The 20,625-nt window shown below is 65.0% G+C and overlaps 3 protein-coding genes across 6 annotated transcripts; 2 read left to right on the top strand and 1 right to left on the bottom strand.

Annotated features, from left to right (window-relative positions):
- Positions 1-3,434: 3,434 nt before the first annotated feature.
- FGR (FGR proto-oncogene, Src family tyrosine kinase) lies at positions 3,435-13,072 on the bottom strand. Of its 3 annotated transcripts, XM_064731517.1 has the most exons (13): positions 12,934-13,072; positions 9,125-9,185; positions 8,652-8,904; positions 8,450-8,552; positions 8,066-8,164; positions 7,817-7,920; positions 7,598-7,747; positions 7,029-7,193; positions 5,933-6,112; positions 5,773-5,849; positions 5,437-5,590; positions 4,779-4,910; positions 3,435-4,558 (listed from the first exon to the last, which is right to left on the bottom strand). In XM_064731517.1, exons 3-13 carry the CDS (start codon positions 8,890-8,892, stop codon positions 4,350-4,352), a joined length of 1,614 nt encoding a protein of 537 aa, XP_064587587.1. In that variant the 5' UTR covers positions 8,893-8,904; positions 9,125-9,185; positions 12,934-13,072; the 3' UTR covers positions 3,435-4,349. The 3 variants fall into 3 exon arrangements, with proteins under 3 accessions (XP_064587587.1, XP_064587584.1, XP_064587586.1); XM_064731514.1 differs by having other exon boundaries at positions 8,652-9,185; XM_064731516.1 differs by lacking the exon at positions 7,029-7,193 and adding an exon at positions 6,512-6,667 and having other exon boundaries at positions 8,652-9,185.
- On the top strand, positions 12,521-13,491 carry LOC135457226 (uncharacterized). The gene is made up of 2 exons (XM_064731658.1): positions 12,521-12,611; positions 12,923-13,491. The coding sequence occupies exons 1-2, from the start codon at positions 12,521-12,523 to the stop codon at positions 13,489-13,491; spliced, it is 660 nt and encodes a 219-aa protein (XP_064587728.1).
- A 914-nt stretch (positions 13,492-14,405) lies between these two features.
- On the top strand, positions 14,406-20,031 carry LOC135457190 (digestive cysteine proteinase 1-like). Of its 2 annotated transcripts, XM_064731599.1 has the most exons (11): positions 14,406-14,506; positions 15,568-15,627; positions 15,876-15,968; positions 16,045-16,217; positions 16,916-17,159; positions 17,231-17,423; positions 17,513-17,706; positions 18,270-18,361; positions 18,445-18,606; positions 19,180-19,369; positions 19,700-20,031. In XM_064731599.1, exons 1-11 carry the CDS (start codon positions 14,413-14,415, stop codon positions 19,885-19,887), a joined length of 1,683 nt encoding a protein of 560 aa, XP_064587669.1. In that variant the 5' UTR covers positions 14,406-14,412; the 3' UTR covers positions 19,888-20,031. The 2 variants fall into 2 exon arrangements, with proteins under 2 accessions (XP_064587669.1, XP_064587670.1); XM_064731600.1 differs by lacking the exon at positions 14,406-14,506 and having other exon boundaries at positions 15,603-15,627; positions 16,050-16,217.
- Positions 20,032-20,625: the final 594 nt, after the last annotated feature.

The following is a 20,625-nucleotide window of genomic DNA, read 5'->3' as shown; positions in this document are numbered from 1 at the left end:
TAGTTATCATAAAATATATATACCAGTCTGGCATGGAGCCCCGGGCAGGGCTGGAGGAGGATGAGGAGTTGAGTGGGGGGCTTTGCAGTGGGAGGAACCCCCCCACCCGGCCCTGCCAGGCTCCCGTGGGTGCCCAGCACCCCACACTGGGCTGGGTGGGTCACCCTGCTCGTGCCCAGGCCTGGTTTGAACCCTGCTCGTGCCCTGTGTGGTTTGGGGGTGTTTGGGGTCTGGGTTTGGGGCGGAGGTGGGGTTGGCAGCGGGGTCCCCCACTCGTCCCCGTGGGCACAGGCGGCTCCAGCCGCGGCAGCGGGCACCGGGCGGGTGAGCGGTGCCCGCGCCACCCGTGTCACGCTCCGCGGGGCCCAGCCCTGCCGGGATTTCCCTTCAGCCGGGCGGGGGCGGCGCGGGCGGGTCCCCGGGGCCGCCCGGGTCAGCGGGCGCGCTCCCCGCCAGTGCTGTGTCAGCAGCGTTGGCGTGGGCTAACGCTACCATCTAGCGGCTGCTCTGCCGCCGCCGGCCCGGCCCGGCCCGCTCCCCGCACCGCCCCCGAGCCGCCCCCGAGCCGGGCCGGGCCGGGCCGAGCTGCCCGGGTCTGGCCCCGAGGCTGAGCCTGGCCGGGTCACCCCCAAAGGCACCAGCCCGGGCTGGGAGCAGGGGCAGCAGGCTCTGGGGGGCTGTGGGGAGAGCTGCGGCAGGGGATGGAGAGCAAGGAGACAGGGGAAGGGTTTGATGCTGTGCTGGGATACAGGCAATGCCCTTGTGGGGAGCACTGTCCAGAGACCCTGATGGGGTCTGGGTGGGGGGTCCTGACCTTCCAAGGTCTGTGAGAGTTGTGGCCAGCCAGGTTTTGTCTCCATGAAGGTAACTGCAGCAGAAAAGCCCAATTCGTGCCTGAATTCCAGCACCAGGCAGCCCTGGAGCAGCAGCAAAACCTTTCCCAGTTTCTCCCAATAAAACCATTTCCGAGCAGCCCTGAGGCCAGCAGAGCAAGGCTCCACTGTGCCCCTCCCCATCTCCCGTGTTTGCTCTGTCACCCGACCATTCCCACGCCCAGAAAACCTCCATCCCAAATCCACAGACTGCTGTCACAGATGCTGCTGTTGTCAGTGCACAGCTCTTCCCAATTATCTGTTGTTTTTCTGTGGAAAAAGGTGTCCCCTCACAGTGACTGCTGCTGAGCTGCTGGGTGACTGCAGATAAATCCATCTGTGCCTCAGTTTCCCCTTTGAGGGGACAGTGCCTGCAGGCCTGGGCTGGCAGGCTCAAGCCTGGTCAAGCCTAAACCCACATTTTTGGCCATTTTCCACTGTTGTCTGGCCACTGCTGCCACGGAGACGTGGCTCTGCTCCACGGCCCAGGGCTCTGCGGGCTCTGCCAGTCCCTGGGGACTGGGGGCACAGGGCCGAGCCCCCGCCCTGCTGTGGATGGGGATGGTCCTTGGGGGTCCCGGGGGTCCCCAGCAGCACCCGGGCAGAGTGGCACTGCTGTCTGTGCCAGGCTCTGCAGCGCTAGCCATCTGCAGCATCCCCACACTGTGCCCTGGCACCAGGGGGGCTCGCCGCCTCCAGACCCCCCGTGCTGGCAGAGCAGCCAGGCACAGCCGGGCCACCTGGGCTGGGCAGGTGTGCGGGCAGGAACGGGGCGAGGGGGTGGGCACCGTGGGGAGGAGGGTCCTGGAGCATCAGGGGGACCTGGGGGCGCTGGAGGGAGCCTCGGGTGCAGGGCAGGGCCGGGGAATGGGGCTGGGCTGCTCTCTGTCCCCTCTGGAGCTGTGCAGGGACCGGCCAGCCGGGAGGGGAGGGGGCCAGGGCGCAGCCCCAGCTCTGAGCTGTGCTCTGCCCCTCCAGCCCTTTGGTGGAGAGGGTATTTTCATGGGGGCACTGGCAATGTGCCATTGTCAAACCATGACAAGCCCCCAGCTCTGAGCTGTGCTCTGCTCTCCCCCTCGAGCCCCCAACCAGCTCTGAAGCAAACCAAGCCTGCAGCGCCTTAGGAGGGGTCCTGGCCTCCCTGCCCACCTGCCCATGGCTGCTGGCCGCAGGGTGGGCCCTGCTGGGAGCCACAGGAGCTCTGTGAAGGGCGACCCCGGGTTGTGCCCACCCACAGCTGCCCCTCCACCCCAATCAATACTGCTCAGCATTAACAAAAAATCGATGCCCCTCCCTGCCCAGCCTGTGGCCACCCCGCAGCAAAATCCTCTAAGCCCCTCACCCTCCTGCTGGGGGAGGAGGAGGATGAGAGGATGGGGACCAGGACGGGGGTCCCCTTTTCAGCCCCCTCACACAGGCACCTGCAATCTCGGGCCCCACATCCCCGAGGGCTTTCACAGCAATGGCAGCAAAATGGGGACACGCTCTGGTGACATGGCCGGGGTGGCACAGGGGTTACTGTGACAAATCCACCCAGGTCCTGACCCCCTCCTGTCACCAGCCCTGCTGGGGACAAGGGGCTTGGCTGGGACATGGGAGGGTGGCATCACCAAGTTGGGGCTGGACAGAGAATGGTGGGATCAGTCCCTGTGAGGGCGTGAGCAGGCAGGAATGGGCAGGAGCAGGGATGGAGCTGGGGCTGGGGCTGCTGGTGCCAGCCAGGCCTCTCCTGTCCCTGCCACGCCATCGGCCCTGTCCCCCAGCCCCGGGCAGCCTGCCACCCTCCTGGCTGGGCCTGGCCCTTCCCCAGGGCTGGGGCACTGGGGGCACATCCAGCCCTGCTCCTCTCCACCGCCATGTGCATCAAACGCCCTTGTAGGAGGTGTGAAGATGCCTGGCGGCACCCAGGGATGGTGGCATGCCCCAAGACTCCTGGTGTGTCCCCAGACCCCTCGGCATATCCCCACAGCCCCTGCTATGTCCCCAAACCCTGCCCCCCTCCCCACATGCATTTTCCCCATAGCCTGAGCCCCCTGGCTGGGGTGGGGGCCAGTCCCTCCTTCCCATCAGTGCTGAGGAATTCATTACCGGCACAGCTGGGCCCTGCTGGGGAGGCCAAGCTGCAAGGAAAATTAACCCCTTCCTCCCCAGGCTGCCAGCACAGGAGCGCTCCCTGCCACAGCTGGCAGGAGGGACAGTCCCCTCCTGCATGGGGGCAGCTTTGCAAACCCCAGTGCTTCCCAACCCAGCGTCTCTAGGCTTTTATTCACAAGGGAAGCTGATGTGTCTCCTCCCCACATGGCCCTTGGGACAGGGGGATTTCTCTGCTCCCCCCTTGGAGGAGCCCCCCAGACCTGTGCCCTGGGGCTGGAGGGGGCAAGGGGGCATCCCTCAGTCCTGGCTTGGCTGAGCCTGGGAGACCCCTGCCCCTGGGATGGGCGTTCCCACCCCCAACCCTGTAACTCAGCGTTGCCCCCAGCTCTGAGCACCCCCAGGGCTTTTGCCCTCCTGGGGCAGGGGCAGAAGGACCCGGGCTGCCCCCAGTTTGTTAGAAAGGTTTTATTTCTCTGTATTTACAGACTTCATTAAAAAAAATAAACAACAAATCCCTGCCCTTCCCTCTCCCCATGGCACTGCCCACCCACAGCCCTGCCCTGGGGGTGGGGGGCGTTACTGGCCATGGGGCACAGGACTCCAAACGGGGTGCGTGGAGGGGCAGCAGGCAGGGGGGCGCCCTCCATTCACACCGACACCCCCCAGACCCCGCGATTCCTGCTGCAGAGGGCAGAGCCGAGCTGGGGCTGCCCCATGACGTACCCTCGTCTGCCCCACGGGGCAGGAGAAGCAGCCCCCGGGGCAGAGCTGCCCCCGCCTGCTGGGCCCCCCAGCACTCCCCGTGTCCCCCCGGCCCCAGGGCAGGCACGGTGGGCGTTTGGCTTTCAGGACGTGGCTCTACCACAAAGCAGAGGAGATAAGGGGGGGGGACAAGGGGGTCCCCCGAGCACTGGGAGCCCTTGGAGGGGTCGATGGCTGCTTGGGGGAGGCGTATAAAATCTCATAAATTAAAGGAGACACCGGGGAGGGAGGGCTGAGATGACCTCCCACAGGTCAGTGCCCGGATTTTGGGGGGCTGAACCCCCCCAGCCGTGCGCCAAGAAGAGGTTGGGGCTGGCAGGGGGAGCTCCCCACAAGCCCTCTGCTTCTCTGTGGGTCTGGGGGTGTCCGGGGGGTTCACAGGGCTCCCCATAGTCCCCCCTGCAGCCAAAGCCCTTCTCAGGTTCCAAGCTGGGTGTGAAGGCAATAAAGAGACTGGGGTAGGGGGGCTGGGCCACACAGGTTTGTCTTCTCTCTGAGTCCAGCATCCTTGTGCAAAGCCCTGTGCCCGCCCTGAGAACAGACAAAGGAAGCAACCACCTCTAAAGAAATAAAGATTCACCCAAAGCCACCCCGGAGGCTCCCGGCAGCGCCAGCAGCGGGTCACTGGTTGTCCCCAGGCTGGTACTGGGGCTCGGTGGCAGTGAAATAGTCCTCGAGGAAGGACTGGAGGTACTCGAAGGTGGGGCGCTCCTCGGGCTCCCTCCGCCAGCACTGCACCATCAGCTCGTGCAGGGAAGGGGGGCAGCTCCCCGGGCACTGCATGCGGTACCCCCGCTCCACCTGCTCCAGCACCTCGCGGTTGTTCATCCCTGCGGGACAAGGACCCTGTGCTCAGGGACAGCACCACCTCGGACAAGCCAGCACTGAGGGGGGAACTGAGGCACACAGCGGCACTGTCCTGGGGTTTGGGTGGGAGCCCAGTTCAGCACTGGTCCCTCTGAGGGGGAAACTGAGGCATGGGAGGAGCCTTGCTGAGGAGGTCAGCCCCTGTCTGGGCCCTGTCGAGCCCACCTGCCCCAGGGGCCGTACCTGGATAGGGCACGCGGCCTTTGGTCACCAGCTCCGTCAGGAGGATGCCAAAGGACCAGACATCCGACTTGATGGTGAACCTCCCAAAAAGCGCAGCCTCCGGGGCCGTCCACTTGATGGGGAACTTGGCACCTGCAATGGGACACAGGTGAGCCATGGCTGGGGCTGCACCTGCACCCAGAGCACCCTGCACCTGGTGCGCCCACCTCTGGGGACAGCCCACACCTGGAACATCCCACACCAGAGGCGCCATTGCCTGAACTGCCCCTGCTGAGGGTGTCCTGCCCCAGAAGTACCCTGAACGGGGGGCACCCTGCACTAGGGGCACCCCCTGCCTGGGGCAGCTCACACATGGGACACCCAGCACCCAAGGCACTGGGGATACCCTGCCCCTGGGGTTCCCATCACCTTGGACATGCATCATCCAAAATACCCACACCCTGGGGGCACCTGTCCTTGGGGGCACCCATTCCCTGGGGCACCCATACCCTGGGGTGACCCAAGGCATCCATCACCTCAAACACCCATAAATTTGGGGTGTCCATCACCCCATTCCCAGCACACCATAGCTTGGGGCATCCAAGCCCCGGTCACCCAGCCCCGGGAGGGCCATCTCCAGGCTAGGGGACACAGCAGGGGACACTGCGGGCGCTCCCACCCTGCCGCGCTGTGTACTCGTCATCCTCGATGAGGCGCGCGAGGCCGAAGTCAGCGATCTTGCAGACGAGGTTGTCTCCCACCAGGATGTTGGCAGCACGCAGGTCCCGGTGGATGTAGTTCATGCGCTCGATGTACGCCATGCCCGCCGCAATCTGGGGGGGACGGAGCGCTGGAGACCCCAGGACACCCCAGGGGCGCCCCTCACCCCGCACCAGCCCCCGTACCTGGGCGGCCATGTCCAATCTGATTGGGCACCTGCCCCAGTCTGGGGGACAGAGCAGTGGAGACCCCAGCACTCCCCGGGGCACCCCCCACCCCACACCAGCCCCCGTACCTGGGCGGCCATGTCCACCAGCTGGGGCAGCTTCAGGTAGCGCCCGTCCCCGTCCTTGAGGAAATCCAACAGGCTGCCTGCAGGCAGAAGGAGGGTGTCAAAGACCCCCAAACCCACGGGTGCCCTCCCTGTGAGCCCTCCAGGCAGTGCCCCCGCTGACCCTGGCTCATGAACTCGGTGACGATGTAGATGGGCTCCTCCGACACCACGGCGTAGAGCTGCACCAGCTTGTCGTGCCGCAGCCGCTTCATGATCTGGGCCTCCTCCAGGAAGGCCTCGGGGGACATGGTCCCCGGCTTCAGCGTCTTCACTGCCACCTTGGTGGTGCCATTCCACGTCCCTGCGTTGGGGACGCAGAGTCACCATGAGCGCAGGGGACAGCCAGGCCAGGGCAGAGGGTTGTGTGATGGAGAGGTGTGTGCGTGCATGCCTGTGTGAGTGGATGGATGGATGGATGGATGGATGGATGGATGGATGGATAAGGAATCAGGGCAGGGCAAGGACGGGATCCCTGGGCAGGGATTGTGATCCCACTGCATCCCACCCAGGACAAGGAGTTCCCCTCACCCCCGTACCAACCTCACCCCATTCCCAAACCCTTCGTGGATTCTGTGCCAGTTTTAATCTCCCCCACACAAGCAGGTACCTCCTGGCACCCTGTGGTGCTCCCTGCCAGGACAGAAGGAGCCTTCTCCTGCCCGCTGTGCTCCCCAGCCCTGGCCGGCCGGGCCAGCCTTACCCATCCATACGTCTCCAAAACATCCCATGCCAAGTTTCCTGTCCAGGGTGACGGATTCCCGAGCTATCTCCCAGGCGTCCTTAGCTAATCCCAGGGTCTGGGGCTTCACGGCAGGGCACGGGTGGGTGAGCAGATGGCACAACCCGTCATTGTACTCTGCAGGGGATGGGGGGCAGGCAGGGAACAGGAGGGAGGGGATGTGATGGGATGAAGGCAGCATGCATGAGTGGAGGAAGCAGATGATGCCAGAGGAAGAGGATGACGAAGGTGGGACCCCCTGGCCTGGTGCTGTGGTCCCATCTGCAGTGGGAGTCTGCTTGCCCATGCAGAGGTGACATGGGGCATCCTGGGGGACCCATGTGAACCCAGAGCAGGACATGGGATAATTCCTCATGCCAGCAAATCGGTGTCTCTCAGCCTGTCCTGGCAGGCATGAGCTTTTCCCAGTGGGGCACCAGGCCTGGGGGTACCCCCACGTCCCCCCTGCCTCTTGCCTGGCTTGCCCACCAGGCCCTACCCATCCAGACTTCCCCGAACTGCCCATTCCCCAGCTTCTTGAGGAGCTGGAGGGACTCGCGGGGGATCTCCCACACGTCTTTGGTTTTGACTGAGAGGTCGGCCAGTTTGGGGGTTCCCTTGTGGCACGGCACAGCCAGGCGGCAGCACAGCCCAGCCGCCCGCTCTGCAGCACGGGAGCAGGGAGGGGACAGGAGTCAGAGTGGGCACAGACCCCCAGCCCTCTGCTCCCCTCCCACCGCCCCAGCATCACCAAGGCTCCTGTGTCACCCACTCACCCCCAGCACAGAAATGCACCCCCTCCACCTGCCCCAGGGACAGCTCTGCACCCCCTCGGCTGGGCTGGACTCTCAGTCCCCCCAGCTGCATCCGGGGCCATGCCCACCCACCAGAACTCCCTGCACCCTGGGCATGGAAAAGGGGAGACTCAGGGAGCCCCCTAATGCCACCAACAGAACAGCCCCCTCCTTCCCCAGCTCAACCCCCTCAGCCCCATCTCTTACCAAAGGGTCTTCTGAGCTTTCCCTACCCCTCCTGTTGTCCCCCCTTGCAGTCCTCACTCCACCCTACCTATATAGTGCTGGACCAGCTGCTGGACGGTGCTGAACTGGGCACGGGTGGTGATGTAGTACCCCCCACTGTCCAGCTTCCGAATCTTATAGTGCTTGACGTGGTCTCCCTTGGCCTCATCCCAGTCCCGGATGGAGAGGGAGTAGGCACCTGCGTGGGACACGGGTCAGGGAGGGACGTGGGGCACAGCCCCTGGTGCCCCCAGCCCTGTGCCTGTACCTTTGGTGGTCTCGCTCTCCCGGATGAGGAAGGTGCCCCTGGAGTTGCCGTGGCACAGGAGCTGCCGCTCCGCGTCCTTGCGCCCGATCTTCCCAAAGTACCACCTGCCATAGCGAGGGGGCTCAGCGCCAGGAGGGGACCACGGAACCCCCCTGCCAGCACTGAGCACTGCCGGGGCTCACAGGGACACCTGGGCCCGAGGCAGGTGGGGTTGGGGTGTGTCTCCCTCCCTTGTCCCCCACTACTCACTCTTCCGCCTGGATGGAGTCCACAGGGGCCACGTAGTTGCTGGGGATGTAGCCCGTGGCTCCCGAGCTCAGCGACCTGGCCTCCCACCAGTCCCCCTCCCTGGGCAGGGAAACAGAGAACGTGGAGGAGGAAGGACAGACAGACAGACAGACAGACCCATCACCGTGTGCGTCCCCACCCTGCACGCAGCACCCCGGACCTGCTCTCCCCCACCCATCTCTGCTGAGAGCACCCAGCTCATGGCCCTGGCCCTGGCGCTGAGTGATGGAGCCCAGACACAGCTTGGGTCCCCAGCCTGGCTCCTGGGGGGCTACCCGAGGCACCAAGGCCCCTCCCCGGGGTGGCATGGGGGTGCTGGGGTGGCAGGAGGTGCGGGGGGCTCACGTGTTGTTGATGATGTGGAATTTCTCCCCTTTCTGGAATGTCAAGTCATCCTCCGTCCGGGCCTCGTAGTCGTACAGGGCGATGAAGAGTGTCACCCCGCCGCCTGTGGCACACGGAGGGGACGGCGGTGACCCCGGGCTGGCAGGACATCCCTCCCTCCCTCCCTCCCTCCCTGCCTCCCCGCCCCGAGCCGCCCGCTGACCTGAGAGCGCCCCGCTCCGCGCCTGCAGCCCGCCGGAGGGGAAGGCCCCGGGCTCCGCAAAGGACGGGCCCGAGGGCAGCGCCGGCCCCTGGAAGTTGTTGAAGTCGGGGATGCGGGTGAAGATGGCCCCCGGCTGCGTGGGGTCGGGGTCGTACTGGGAGGCAGGGGGCTGCAGGGAGCCCCCCTCGCCCCCCGCCTGCCCCTTGCCAGCCCCCCTCTCTTTGCAGGGCACGCAGCCCATCCTGGGCACCGCCTGTGGGACAGAGGGTCCGTGAGCCCCGCGCCCCCCCGGCAGGGGCACACACGGGGCCAGCGCACACATGGAGAGGCCCTGGGGCACCCTGCCACCCCCCACAGCAGGGGGACACGGGGTCCCCGTGGGCCAGTGGCACTGCTGCAGGAGGGCTGTGCTGCCCGGGGGACCCCACGATGTCCCCCGGCACCCGTGGGTGCTCCACGGCGGCCCCACTCACTGCGACGGCTCCTCTGGTCACTCCAGCTGCTCCATGGCACTCCAGGGAGGAGAAGAGTCGCCTGGGGACACCAGGGAGGGCATCAGGTGGGGGCAACACCCTTGCAGGGGTTCAAACACCCTTGCCATGGGCTGTAACACCCCTCCATGGGATAAAATCCCCCTGTACAGGCTGCAACACCTCTGCATGGGCTGAAGCACCTCTTCCAGGGCTGCTGCGCCCCTGCACACGCTGAAACACTTCTACCAAGGGCTAAAATACCCCTGAAAAATTGAAACACCCCATGACAGGATGCAACACCCTTGCTATGGGCTACAACACCTCTACACGGGGTGCAACACCAACGGCGCTGGCTGCAACACCCCTTGCATGGCTGTAACACCCCTGCCTGAGCTACCACACCCTGCACAGACCGAAGCACCATGCACAGGCTGTGATACCCCTGCACGAGCCACAACACCCCTGCATGGGCTACAACAGCCCTTCACAGGCTGCAACCCCCCTGCATGAGCTAAAATGATCTGCATGATCTGCAACACCCCCACAAAGCTGCAGCATTCCTCCGAGGGCTGCAACACCCCGGTGTGGGCTGAAACCACATCCTCCAGTGGGTTTTTCTCTCACTGCGTCCTCACCACACTGCTCACGTCCTTTCAGGCCATGTGTGTCCCAAGGCTGAAGGGGAGCCAGACCCCAAAGCGTCCCCATCCCCACAGCCTCTGCTTGGTGGGTGTGGGTGTTTTGGGGAGCGAGGTCCCCGCTCGCATCGCTGTGGTCAGCGCAGGCTCTTCCGGCCACATGTGGTGAGAGAGAAGGTGTCACAGAGGAGGAGGAGGGGGAAATCAGACCTCTCCTGTCATGGCTGTATGGAGACGCCCATCCCCAGCCCTGTTATTGCCCTGGCTGCTGGACAACCACCCACACCAGTCTGCAGCATGGCTCTGTCTCCAGCTGAGAGCAGAGGGAAGCAGCAGGAGGGTGTCCTGCCCTCTGCACTTCAGGAGCAGGAGGAGACAAAGGTTTGGGGTGGATGAGATGTTTCAGGCAGGTTTTCCCAATCATGGTTATTGATTCCCTTTCTTCTCTCTCAGTAGGGGTGGAAAGAGCCCAGCTCTCCCCTTCCATCTCTGCTTTCCACACTGGTGGTGTGGCAAGGCTGCAGCCGTTGCCAACAGGGCACCGTTGCCAAATCTGAGGAAACTCGGCTGGTTGGGGGTTTTATTCCTGATAATTAGTGGCTATTTAAACTGACGAACAACCCTGGTTCTCACAAACCTGGTCCCCCCTGGGTGGGAATCATCCCCCCACCACATTCAGAAACTTCCCATTTTGCTGAATTTCAGCGCTGACCAAGCAGTGGAGCTGCCACAGGTGCCAGCAGGGACAGGGATGGCAAGGAGCACCTTCCAGGCAAGTGGAACCCCCGTGTGCCCCATGGAGGGTTTAGGTGATGTGCAGCAGCATGGCACCCAGGCTTCCTCTTCCCTGCACACCCAAGAGCCCCCGAGCTCACCCCGGGGCGGCTCCATCCCCTCGCTGCCCACGGGCAGGGGACGCAGCTGGTGCCGTGTCCGATGGCTGCACGGCGGTGTCTGGCTCCGGCTCTCCCCAAAAGGAGCTGCTGGAGCCGGGGAGCAGATGGCAGCTGAGCCCTTCCCGAGCTGCCAGGTCCCGCCCGCGCTGAGCCCCGGCCAATTCCTCACCCCTGTCCCGCCGGGCAGGGCTGGGCACGGAGCAGCCACAGCCCCGGCTGCCCCTCCATCTGTTCCCCGGGCCCCTGGGACACCGGGGCAGCTCAGCCCCATCCCCAGCTGCTAGGCAGGGGACAATGTCCCTTGCGCACCCCATCGTCACCCCACATGTCACCCACAGTGCTGAGGTACCCCTGGGGTCACCTCCCTGCCATGCACCATGGGGAAAGTCAGGCTCTGGGGGGATGCAGCCACATGGAGCCATGTGGGGTGCTGGGAATGTCACACCCCGTGCCGTGGGGACAGCCATGGTGACATTTGCCGGGCTGAGGGGCCCACAACGCCCTGGGCAGGAGGTGGCTGCCGGAGGAACTCACACAGCAGCCAGGCAGTGGGAAGAGGAAGCAGCAGGAGCACGGTGTGGGCTGGGGGGAGGAAGAGGATGGTGCTGTGGCCAGCAAGAGGCCACAGGACTGGCAGGACCTGGTGCCCTGGGGATGGTGACAGCTGGGAGGGTCAGGCAGGGAGGACAGCAGGGCTGCAGCCCCCTGGCTGTCCTGGATCCCTCCGTGCCTTGTCCCACACTGACACCCTGCATTGCTCCGTGCAGACCCGGCTCCTGCTCCCTGGGAAGAGGAACCGAGAGGGCTGCACAGCCCAGCCTGGTGCCACCGAGGTTCCTCTGTCCCTCTGTGATCTGGAGCTCCCTGGGCCCAGCAGGAAAACCTGGGCATGAGGCAGCTGCAGCACAGAAGGGGAAGGTGGACACTGGGACACAGGACCTGGAGCTGTGTCACCGTCCCATGCCCAGGACCCCACAGACCTGGGGAGGGGTCAGGAGCCCACATCTGCTCCTTGTTCCAGCTCTGTGGCTGGTGGTGGCATGTCCCTGCCCCTTCCCCACTGCCCCCAGGCCCAAGGCCACCCTGATTATACCTGGAGAGGAACCCTGCCCCAGTTCCAGCCCTCCCAGTTCACCCGGTGCCTGGTGAGCCCCCTGTGGCTCCCAGTGGGAGCAGGCTCCTCCAGAACAAGGGGTGCACGGAGGGATGGCCCCCATCCCCTGCATGCCCACAAGCAGGGCTATTCCCTAGGATGAAAATTGAAGAACTTGCCATCCCCCAAAGTGATCTTCTCTGCAAGGCCACCTGTCACCCACAGGGCCCACGGCAGAGGGGTCCCCTGCCCCCCTCCCTGGCTCAAGATGCTCAGTGGAGAGGGAGCCCCCCTTGTCCAGGCTTCCAGCCCCATCGCTGGCTGGGAAAGCAGGATTTCCGCTGGAAGAAGAGCAATTCCCGGATCCAAGGGGCTGCAGGGGCGGAGGGAGGGAGCCGGCCAGGGCTCCAAATACAATGTCCCGGGAGGAGCGGGGTGGGGAGGGAATTGTGCAGGGCAGGAAGCAGCGAGTTCCTGTCCCTCCTTGGGACACACCAAGGATCAGGGACGAAGCGGAGCTGCAGGGACCGGGGAGAGCATCCGCCCCGGCCAGGGCCTGAGCCCCTGCAGCTCCCCCAGCCTCAGCCACGAGAGCTCAGCCTGCAATAAAGCGCTGGCTGGGCTGGGAGCCCACGGGCACCTGCGGGCACGGAGGGCACAGGTGTGTGTGTGTGTCCTGTCCCCTCCCCAGCCTGCGGGTCCCGCACGGTGAGGGCTCCATGTGCTCCGCAGGCTCCCCGACGTGGTGTTAATCCCAGTTAGTGCCGGGATGGTGAGCTGGAGCTGGTGGGTGCCCCGGACCTTCACACACACCCCGCAGCCCCCAGACCTTCACACGCTGACCTGCTGCCCTCGGTGTGGTGAGCTGGAGCTGGTGGGTGCCCCGGACCTTCACACACGCCCCGCAGCCCCCGCTGACCTGCTGCCCCCGGGATGGTGAGGACGAGGGTCTCCTCCCACCCCCGGGCATTCCCAGGGAAGCAGGGAGGGCACAGTGAGAGCAGCCCCCCAGCAGTCCCCACCAGTGTCGCGGGGATCTGTCCCCCAGCTCAGGGGCCGCCTCCCCCGAGACCCCCGCACACGGAGGGGGCATCTCCCAGCAGCGCAGGGCCCGGGGACTGAGACCCCCGCGCTGTGACGGGACTGAGCCCCCGCACCCTGCCCCTCACAGCGCACACGTACCTCCTGCCGTCAGCGCTCCTGTCCGGCCGGCATGGACCCCTCCCCTCGCACGGGGCTCCCTCCGGGACCACCGGGCAGCCCCGCTCGGGCCGCGCCGGGGCTGCGGGGGCGGCGGCCGTGGGAGAGCGGGAGCGCCCGGCCGAGAGCTTCCCCTGTCTCTGCTCGGCTCTGGCAGCCGAGCAAGAGCTTCCCCTCCCCTCGCCCCCCCTTCCTCCCCGCGCTCGCAGCAATGGTTCATTGTACCAGCCGGCCCCGCCGCTGCCGGATCGCCCTCCGGGTCACCCCCGGGCCGCCGCGGGCACCGCAGCCACGGCGGGAACAGCGGCAGGGGCTCTCCGGCCCCCGGCAGCACCGGGAGACACCGGCGGGGATTGCCGGGCTCTGCCTGCGGGGGTTCACGGGGGATGTGCGGGTCCAGCCCGTGCCACGGCGGGGCCGCCCGCGCCCTTCCCCAAAACCGGGCACAGCCTCCCCGAGACCCCCGCCCATCCCCAGAGCCTCCCCGAGACCCCCGAGGGAGCGTCCCAGGCAGGGCACAACAAAGGGACATCAAACTGAGCATAGAGCGCTGTGGCCCTGCAAGGACAGGAGCAAGGGACCCGTCTGGTGGCAGGACACGCACAGAGCCACCCGTCCTGCTGGCACAGGCTCTCGGGGGCAGTGAGCAGCCCACCATGCCTAGGGAATGGCAGGTAGCTCTGGGTTGTGTTCCAGAGGCGTCCCACACGTCCCACCAAGATGGGGTGCAGCTCCTATGTGGCTCAAGCCAGTTCTGTGTCCATGGATTGCCCCTAGACATCAAACCCCTCATTTGTCCTCATAAAGTTGCTGGTGGGATGACCCCAGGATTTGGCATCGGTCGCACCAAGCCACAAACTTCAGTAAGCTCTGGGATTGGGGAAAACCATGCAGACCTCTGAGTGCCCCTGCACCTCCCCTGAGTCCCCCGCACCCTGTGTGATCCCCCTGCACCCTCTTTGAGCCCCTCCCCATCCTGTGTGATCCCCCTGCACCCTGTCAGAGCCTCCCCAGCCCTGCCTCAGCCCCCTGGAGCTGGCTTTGTCCCGGCTCTGCCACACTGTCCTCCCTCACTGCTGGAGCGGGATCCTTCCCATCTCTCCAGAGCCTTCCTCCTCCTCCTCCTCCTCCTCCTCCTGCTCCTTGTCCTGTAGCTAGCCCTCAACTTGTCACCTCCTGACTCATCCTGAGAGGGAAGGAAGCCGGGCTTGGGGGTGCCCCACAGATCCATCCCTGCTCCCCCCCGAATGCGGCTCGGGGCGCTCTGGGGCTCATCCCGCACCCCCCGCGCCCGCGTTGCTCCATCCCCGTCCGCGGGGCGCTGCCGGGACACGCCGAGCCCGGGGTGCCCGTCCCCCGCAGGCACCACCCGGTGCCGGCTCCTTCCCTCCCCGGGGAGGGCCCGGCCGCCGCATTGGCTCCGCGGGTTTCGCTTAAAACCGCCGGGGAGCCGGGATCGGGATGGGAGCGCTCCGCTGGATCGGGGTCTCTGCCGGGGCTGGCATGGGGGCGCTCCGCTGGCTCCTGCTCTCGGCTCTCTGCATCGCCGTCCGGGGTGAGTGGGACCCCAGCCCGGCGCTGGGGAGGGAGGCGGGGGGACCCCACCAGATCCGCTCCCGCTGCGCTGCAGGACAGGCTGGAGTCTGGGGAAGTGGTTTTACTGCTCGTTGGTTGGGCCCCAAAATTTGCAGTTCCTCCAAGACACAGCTGAGACGGGCGGCAAAGAGGGCAGGTGCCTTGAGGGTTTGGTGGGGCTGGGGGAGTGAAAATAAAACTATTTTAAGGCTTTAACCCAAGGGATTTAACCCAACCAGGCAAGACAGCCAGGTGTGAGGGGACAGGGGTGGCAGGGCGGCCGTGTCCCAGTGGGACCCCCCCTTTCTGGGTGCTGATAAAGCCCAGCAGGGCTGGGAGGCGGCTGCAGCCGCTGCTGCCTGTGGGTGCCCCGGGATGGCGTGTGATGGGCACCATGGCACAGCCGGGGCTGCAGCCGGGGGTCTGTCCATCCCCGCCTCCCCAGGGCCGGGGGAAGGGCTGCTCCCGGCCCTCCCGGGCGGGGCAGGCGCTGTCTGGGTCCGGGCAGGTGCTGCCGCTCGCTCCCGGCGAGGAGGGAGGGAGATGCTGAGGGAGGGAAGGGCTCGTTCCCAGCACTTGTGTTGGCGTCGGGTTGCACAAGCCGGGAGCCCGGGGGGGTCACTGGAAGACGCCAGGCAGGACCGGTAAGGTCCCTGGCACCCTTCAAACATGCCCTGTGTGGGGGGACAGCTTGGCTGGGTCCCACCGTGGAAATATTCCAGGCCAGGGCCACCAGTGTTGGGGGTGACACTGGGGCGTCACCCCAAGAGTCACCCAGGAGCTGGGGTTCCCTGGGGGTGCAGTAGTGCGGAGTTTGCTGCAGTGGCACGGCAGGCTGTGACATGGCGCTGACCCTGGAGGGTGTCGGTGCCTCAGCGTCCCATGGATGTGCCTTTGGATGAGCTCAGGAAGCTCTTTTGGCCGAGGAGGGAAGTCCCAGGCTGCAGGGAAGGGGGGCACTGTCCTGCCAGCCTCCCATCCCCATCTCAGTTGGGGGACACACACACAGAGCCCCCTCACCCTGCCCTCTCTGCCTTTCAGGACAGGACTATGGGCTCTCCCGCCCACCCCCTCAGTTCGGCTCCATCTACCATGTCCGAGGTAAGGAGACCCCATTACCTCCCCATAAGGTGGGGACCCCCAGCCCTGGTGGGGAGCAGAGGATGCTTAGCACGGGTCAGACCTTGGGCTGTCCCAGTGCCAAACCGGGGCAGGCTCCCTCAGCTGGGTGCTCTTCCTGCCCCATCAGCCCTGGGGCACTGTCTTGGTCAGCTGTGGGGCTCAGGGAGGGATGCCAGGATGCTGAGGCTTGGGCTGAGCTGTGTCCTGTGCTGGGGGCTCCTGTGCAGGGGTCATTAAGCTGCCCTACGCCGAGATCGAGGAGCCCTTTGAAGCCTGGTACAACCTGACAGGGAACAAGAGCCGGATCCAGTACTACGGAGGTAGGAGGTGGCACCCAGCTGCACCCACCCTGCACCAGCAGGACTCTGTGTCTCAGTTTCCCCTTGCCTGGCACAGGGCAGGTGATAACCTACCAGCTGGCAGCGGTGAAGCCCTATGGGATGAGGTACAAGATCACGCCAGAGACAACCGAGAAGGAGGTGAACACCAGGAAGTGCTTCCAGCTGCCCGGCTCCAAGGAGGACGTGGTCACTGCTCAGAGCGTCTTCCCCAGCATGAGGGGCTTTAAGGTGGGAATCCTCAGAGCCCAGACCTGCCCTGCCTCCCAAAGCATCTCCGGGCTGTGGGAGGAGGTGCTGGGAGAGCTCCTCTCTGTCCAAGGCCTGCAGGGTGCTGGGGCTGGCCGGGACCTGTCCCCGCAGCCCGGGGTGCAGGGAGGGTCACTTCCCCACCCGCATCGGGGCCGCACTCCTGGCTCCTTTCCCAGCCCCAGCAGTGGGGATGTGTTGGGACGTGTCACATCCCACACAAACGCTGGCATTTCAGCATGGTTTGGGCAAGCCTCTGCACGGCAGCTCAGCTCCTGCCGGCCCCAGCCTGCGTCAGGGCTGGGCACAGCACGTGAGCAGTGGGGACAGCAGCTTGTCGCTGAGCTGGACACATGTCTGCATGGCGAGAGCTTGGAAACACACAGGAAAAACCTGAAATCTCTTCAGGTTTTTGGCGAAATGGTGCAGCCAGACTCCCTGCTGTGGGTGCACGGATTGCTGTGCACAGTGGAGTGTCCCCAGGGCACCGCTGAGCCAGACGGGGGCGTCTGCCCTGTGTTGCACCCCATATCCTTCCCCCAATTTCCATCCCACGCGTGGCTGTGTGCCAATAGCCATGGAGCCACTGCATCCAGCCAGAGAGCACTGGGCTGTGCAAAGGGGCTGGCTGGCGGGCTGGGGGAGGCTGGGGTCCCCTCCCTGAGGCTGTGTCCCCCCAGTTCCTGCGGGAAGAGTACTACGAGGGCCGGTACTGCGCTGTGTGGCAGAACGTCACCCGCTGGGCGCAGAAGAAGAACGTCTACACCCTGTGGGTGACCAACTCCAGCTGCGGGGTGGCCCCCGTGCACTATGAGATGCGGGGGTACAACAGCCTGCTGGGCTCCCACTACGACAAGTATGAAATTGCCTACGCCGACTTCGACAACAGCTACCCGCCCTCCGTCTTTGACCTCCCCGTCAATGGTGAGCCAGGGAGGGGCTCCCCGTCCCGTCTGTGGGGCTCGGGCTGACAGGGCCCTCTTCTTGGTCCCCAGAGACCAAGTGTGGGGTGCTGCCGGGTTCGGTGGCGGAGCACCGCGTGCTGGCAAACCCCATGGAGGACCTGGTGGGCCAGCACCAGCCTTGGGCTCACCGCGTTTTCCACGAGTACCGGCGGCGGCTGGGGCGGCGCTACGGCTCCGCGCGGGAGCTGGAGCACCGGCAGAGCATCTTCGTGCACAACATGAGGTACCGCTGGGGGATAGGGACCCTCTGGGGGTGCTGTCACTCTGAGGGGCGGCAGCAGGCCCAGCTGGCGCTGTCCCCACCGTGTGCAGGTTTGTGCACTCGCGGAACCGCGCCGCGCTCTCCTACTCGCTGTCCCTGAACCACCTGGCCGACCGCACGCCGCAGGAGCTGGCAGCGCTGCGGGGCCGCCGCCGCAGCGGGACCCCCAACCGCGGGCTGCCCTTCCCCACCGAGCTCTACACCGGCATCATCCTCCCCGAGAGCCTGGACTGGCGCATGTACGGTACGCGTGGGTCAGGGGACACTGGGGCCACGGAGCCCCCTGCTCCCCACCACTGCACTGAGAGCCTGTGGGACTGGGCTGTCCCTTGGGGTGCACCCTGTGAGGCTGGTGAGGCACTGGAACAGGCTGTGCAGAGAAACCAGGGCTGTCCAAGGCCAGGATGTCCAAGGCCAACCTGGGACAGTGGAAGGTGTCTGTGCCCATAGCAGGGGTGGAACCAGATGCTGTTTGAGGTCCCTTCCAACTGAAACCATTCTGTGTTTCTATGACTAAAGGCAGCTGGGTCAGCACTTGGCCCTGAATTCACTCTGGTGCCCTAGGGACAGGTGTGACATCTGAAGCAACATCTGGCTTCACCCATGTCCCCTTCAGCTGGGAGTGACACCCCCAGAGCTTGTCCCTAGCCAAGGGTGGGGGTCCCAGGTTTGCTAGTGCATTTCCTCCCTTCTCAGTTAGCACTGAGATCTGGCTGTGCTGCCTCTGGACCTCAGCTCCTGCCTCAGTTTCCCTTCCACCTGCCTCCATCCCTCAGTGCCAACTCAGTTTTTCCTGCCGTGCCCCAGGTGCTGTCACGCCTGTGAAGGATCAGGCTGTCTGCGGGTCGTGCTGGAGCTTTGCCACAACGGGAGCCATGGAAGGAGCCCTCTTCCTCAAGGTGGGAGCAGGGCTGAGCCCCACGGTGTGGATGGGAGCCTGCAGGGGGCCTGTCCCCATCCCTGGGCTGTGTCCCCCCCACAGACCGGCGTGCTGACCCCCCTGTCCCAGCAAGTCCTCATTGACTGCTCCTGGGGCTTTGGGAACTTCGCCTGCGACGGGGGCGAGGAGTGGCGAGCCTACGAGTGGATCAAGAAGCACGGGGGCATTGCCAGCACCGAGTCCTACGGTACCTACAAGGGCCAGGTGAGGAGGCCCTTGTCCCTGGTGGCCTTCCCAGCATCTTGGGGCTTTTAAGCCGTGGTGGGACCCACCTGGATGTGAGTCAGAGCACTAACAGGCTCTTGAGATGAGGATGTCACCTCGTCCCCAAGGCACCAGGCTTCTGTGGTTCACAGTACTGTCAAAGCCAAGCCCCAGGGCTCATCCAGGCTGTTTTGTCACCGTGTTCCTCAGTTTCTCTTCTTGCAAAACAGGGACAAGGCTCCTCCACCTGTGCGTGGTGCCATGAGTCACTCCATGCCCCAGGGTACCAGGGACGGAGCAGAGCTGCCTGGGGATGGGGATGTGGCAGCAAGATGCAGGCAACAGCCCTCTGGGGCTTTGGGTGCAGAGCCAGCTCCCCACCTTGTGTCCTTGAGCAACTGGGAAAACAGCCCCAGCACCCTGGGCTTGGGAGGACAGCGGGGTCAGAGCCAGGGTGCTCTCACAGCCCAAATTCCAGATCACTGCCTGCATCCGCAGGGTCAGGCCGGGGGCAGGGTCCCAGCGAGGGGTCCTGAGGGTCCTGGTGACACCGTGTGTCCCCCGGCTGTGCAGAATGGCCTGTGCCACTACAACCAGTCTGAGATGCTGGCCAAGATCACGGGCTACGTCAACGTCACCTCGGGCAACATCACAGCAGTCAAAGCTGCCATCTACAAGCACGGCCCCGTGGCCGTCAGCATCGACGCCTCGCACAAGAGCTTCTCCTTCTACTCCAACGGCATCTACTACGAGCCCAAGTGCGGTGAGACAGGCAGCACTCGGGCATGGCAGGGCCTGGGTGCCCAGGGAGATGCCACAGCACCTGGGAACCCCTTTTGGTCAAAGGAGGGGTGGAGAGGATGAGCCCTGAGGTCCTCTGTAGTGCTGGGGGTAGCCCTGGGAGCAGGGAGGCTGTCTGGACTGGGATGTCCTCTGGACTGGGATTACTGGGCAGGGATCTTGTCCAGGCAGGGATGTCTCCAGAAAGGAATGGTCTCTGTAAAGGGAGTCTGTCTGGAGAAGGATGCTCTCCAGACAGACATCCCCAGACAGGGGGGCCCTTCAGTGACCCCTCCTGTGTCCTTCCCTGCAGACAACACTCCAGGATCTCTGGACCACGCCGTGCTGGCCGTGGGCTACGGGGTCCTGCAGGGAGAAACCTACTGGCTCATCAAGAACTCCTGGTCCACATACTGGGGCAACGACGGCTACATCCTCATGGCCATGAAGGACAACAACTGCGGGGTGGCCACTGAGGCCACCTACCCCATCCTGGCCTGAGCCACCCGGGCATGCTCAGCGCTCAGCCCTGCACCAGGCCCCTCCGTGGAACCATCAGGGAGCTGGGACACAGTGGGACAGCCCCATTCAGTGCTGGACGCAGGGCAGGACAGGGGCTCAGCACTAGGCTTGCCAATAAAGACACTGGAAAAATACCGGATGGCTTCTACAGGAGGGATTCAATTGCAGCTGTGCCCCTGTGCCCCAGGGACACAGACCCTGTCCCCAGCCTGGATTCCTCGGTCCTGTGGGAGCCTAGGGGCTCCTGGGCAGGGACAGTCCCACCTGGCAGAGCCAGCTGGCTCTCAGAGCCAGTCCCAGACACCCGGGGCCAGGGGAGCGGCTCTTCCCGCTCCGAGGTGGAGCACAAACAACCCCGGGGATTTCTGCTGAGATGAGGAATTCCTGGCGTGGGGGCAGGCTCCTCCACCCTGTGCCCCACTGCCCACTGTGGCTGAGGGTGGGATCTTTGTCACCGGGGTTTGCCAGTGCCACCAGCCTGGCCCCTTCACTGCTGGGGCTGCTCCCTTTGCACCCTGGCCGTGGCTCAGCTGGGCTCCCATTCTGGGCTCCAGCCATCCTGGAGAGCTGGATCAGAGCACAGGGATACTGAAACAGGCTGGGAAGTTCTCCCTGCCTGATCCTGGTAGTCTCCCACCCTTTTTGTGGGGTGCACAGGGGGTTTTGGGGTGTGGAGGGATAGAATGTAAGAAAATAAAGATGGTGCAGAAGGCAATC

The sequence above is a fragment of the Zonotrichia leucophrys genome, chromosome 23 (genome assembly GCF_028769735.1).
Source record: "Zonotrichia leucophrys gambelii isolate GWCS_2022_RI chromosome 23, RI_Zleu_2.0, whole genome shotgun sequence".
Classification (NCBI taxonomy): Eukaryota; Metazoa; Chordata; class Aves; order Passeriformes; family Passerellidae; genus Zonotrichia; species Zonotrichia leucophrys.
This window is presented reverse-complemented; position numbering and strand designations above follow the sequence as displayed.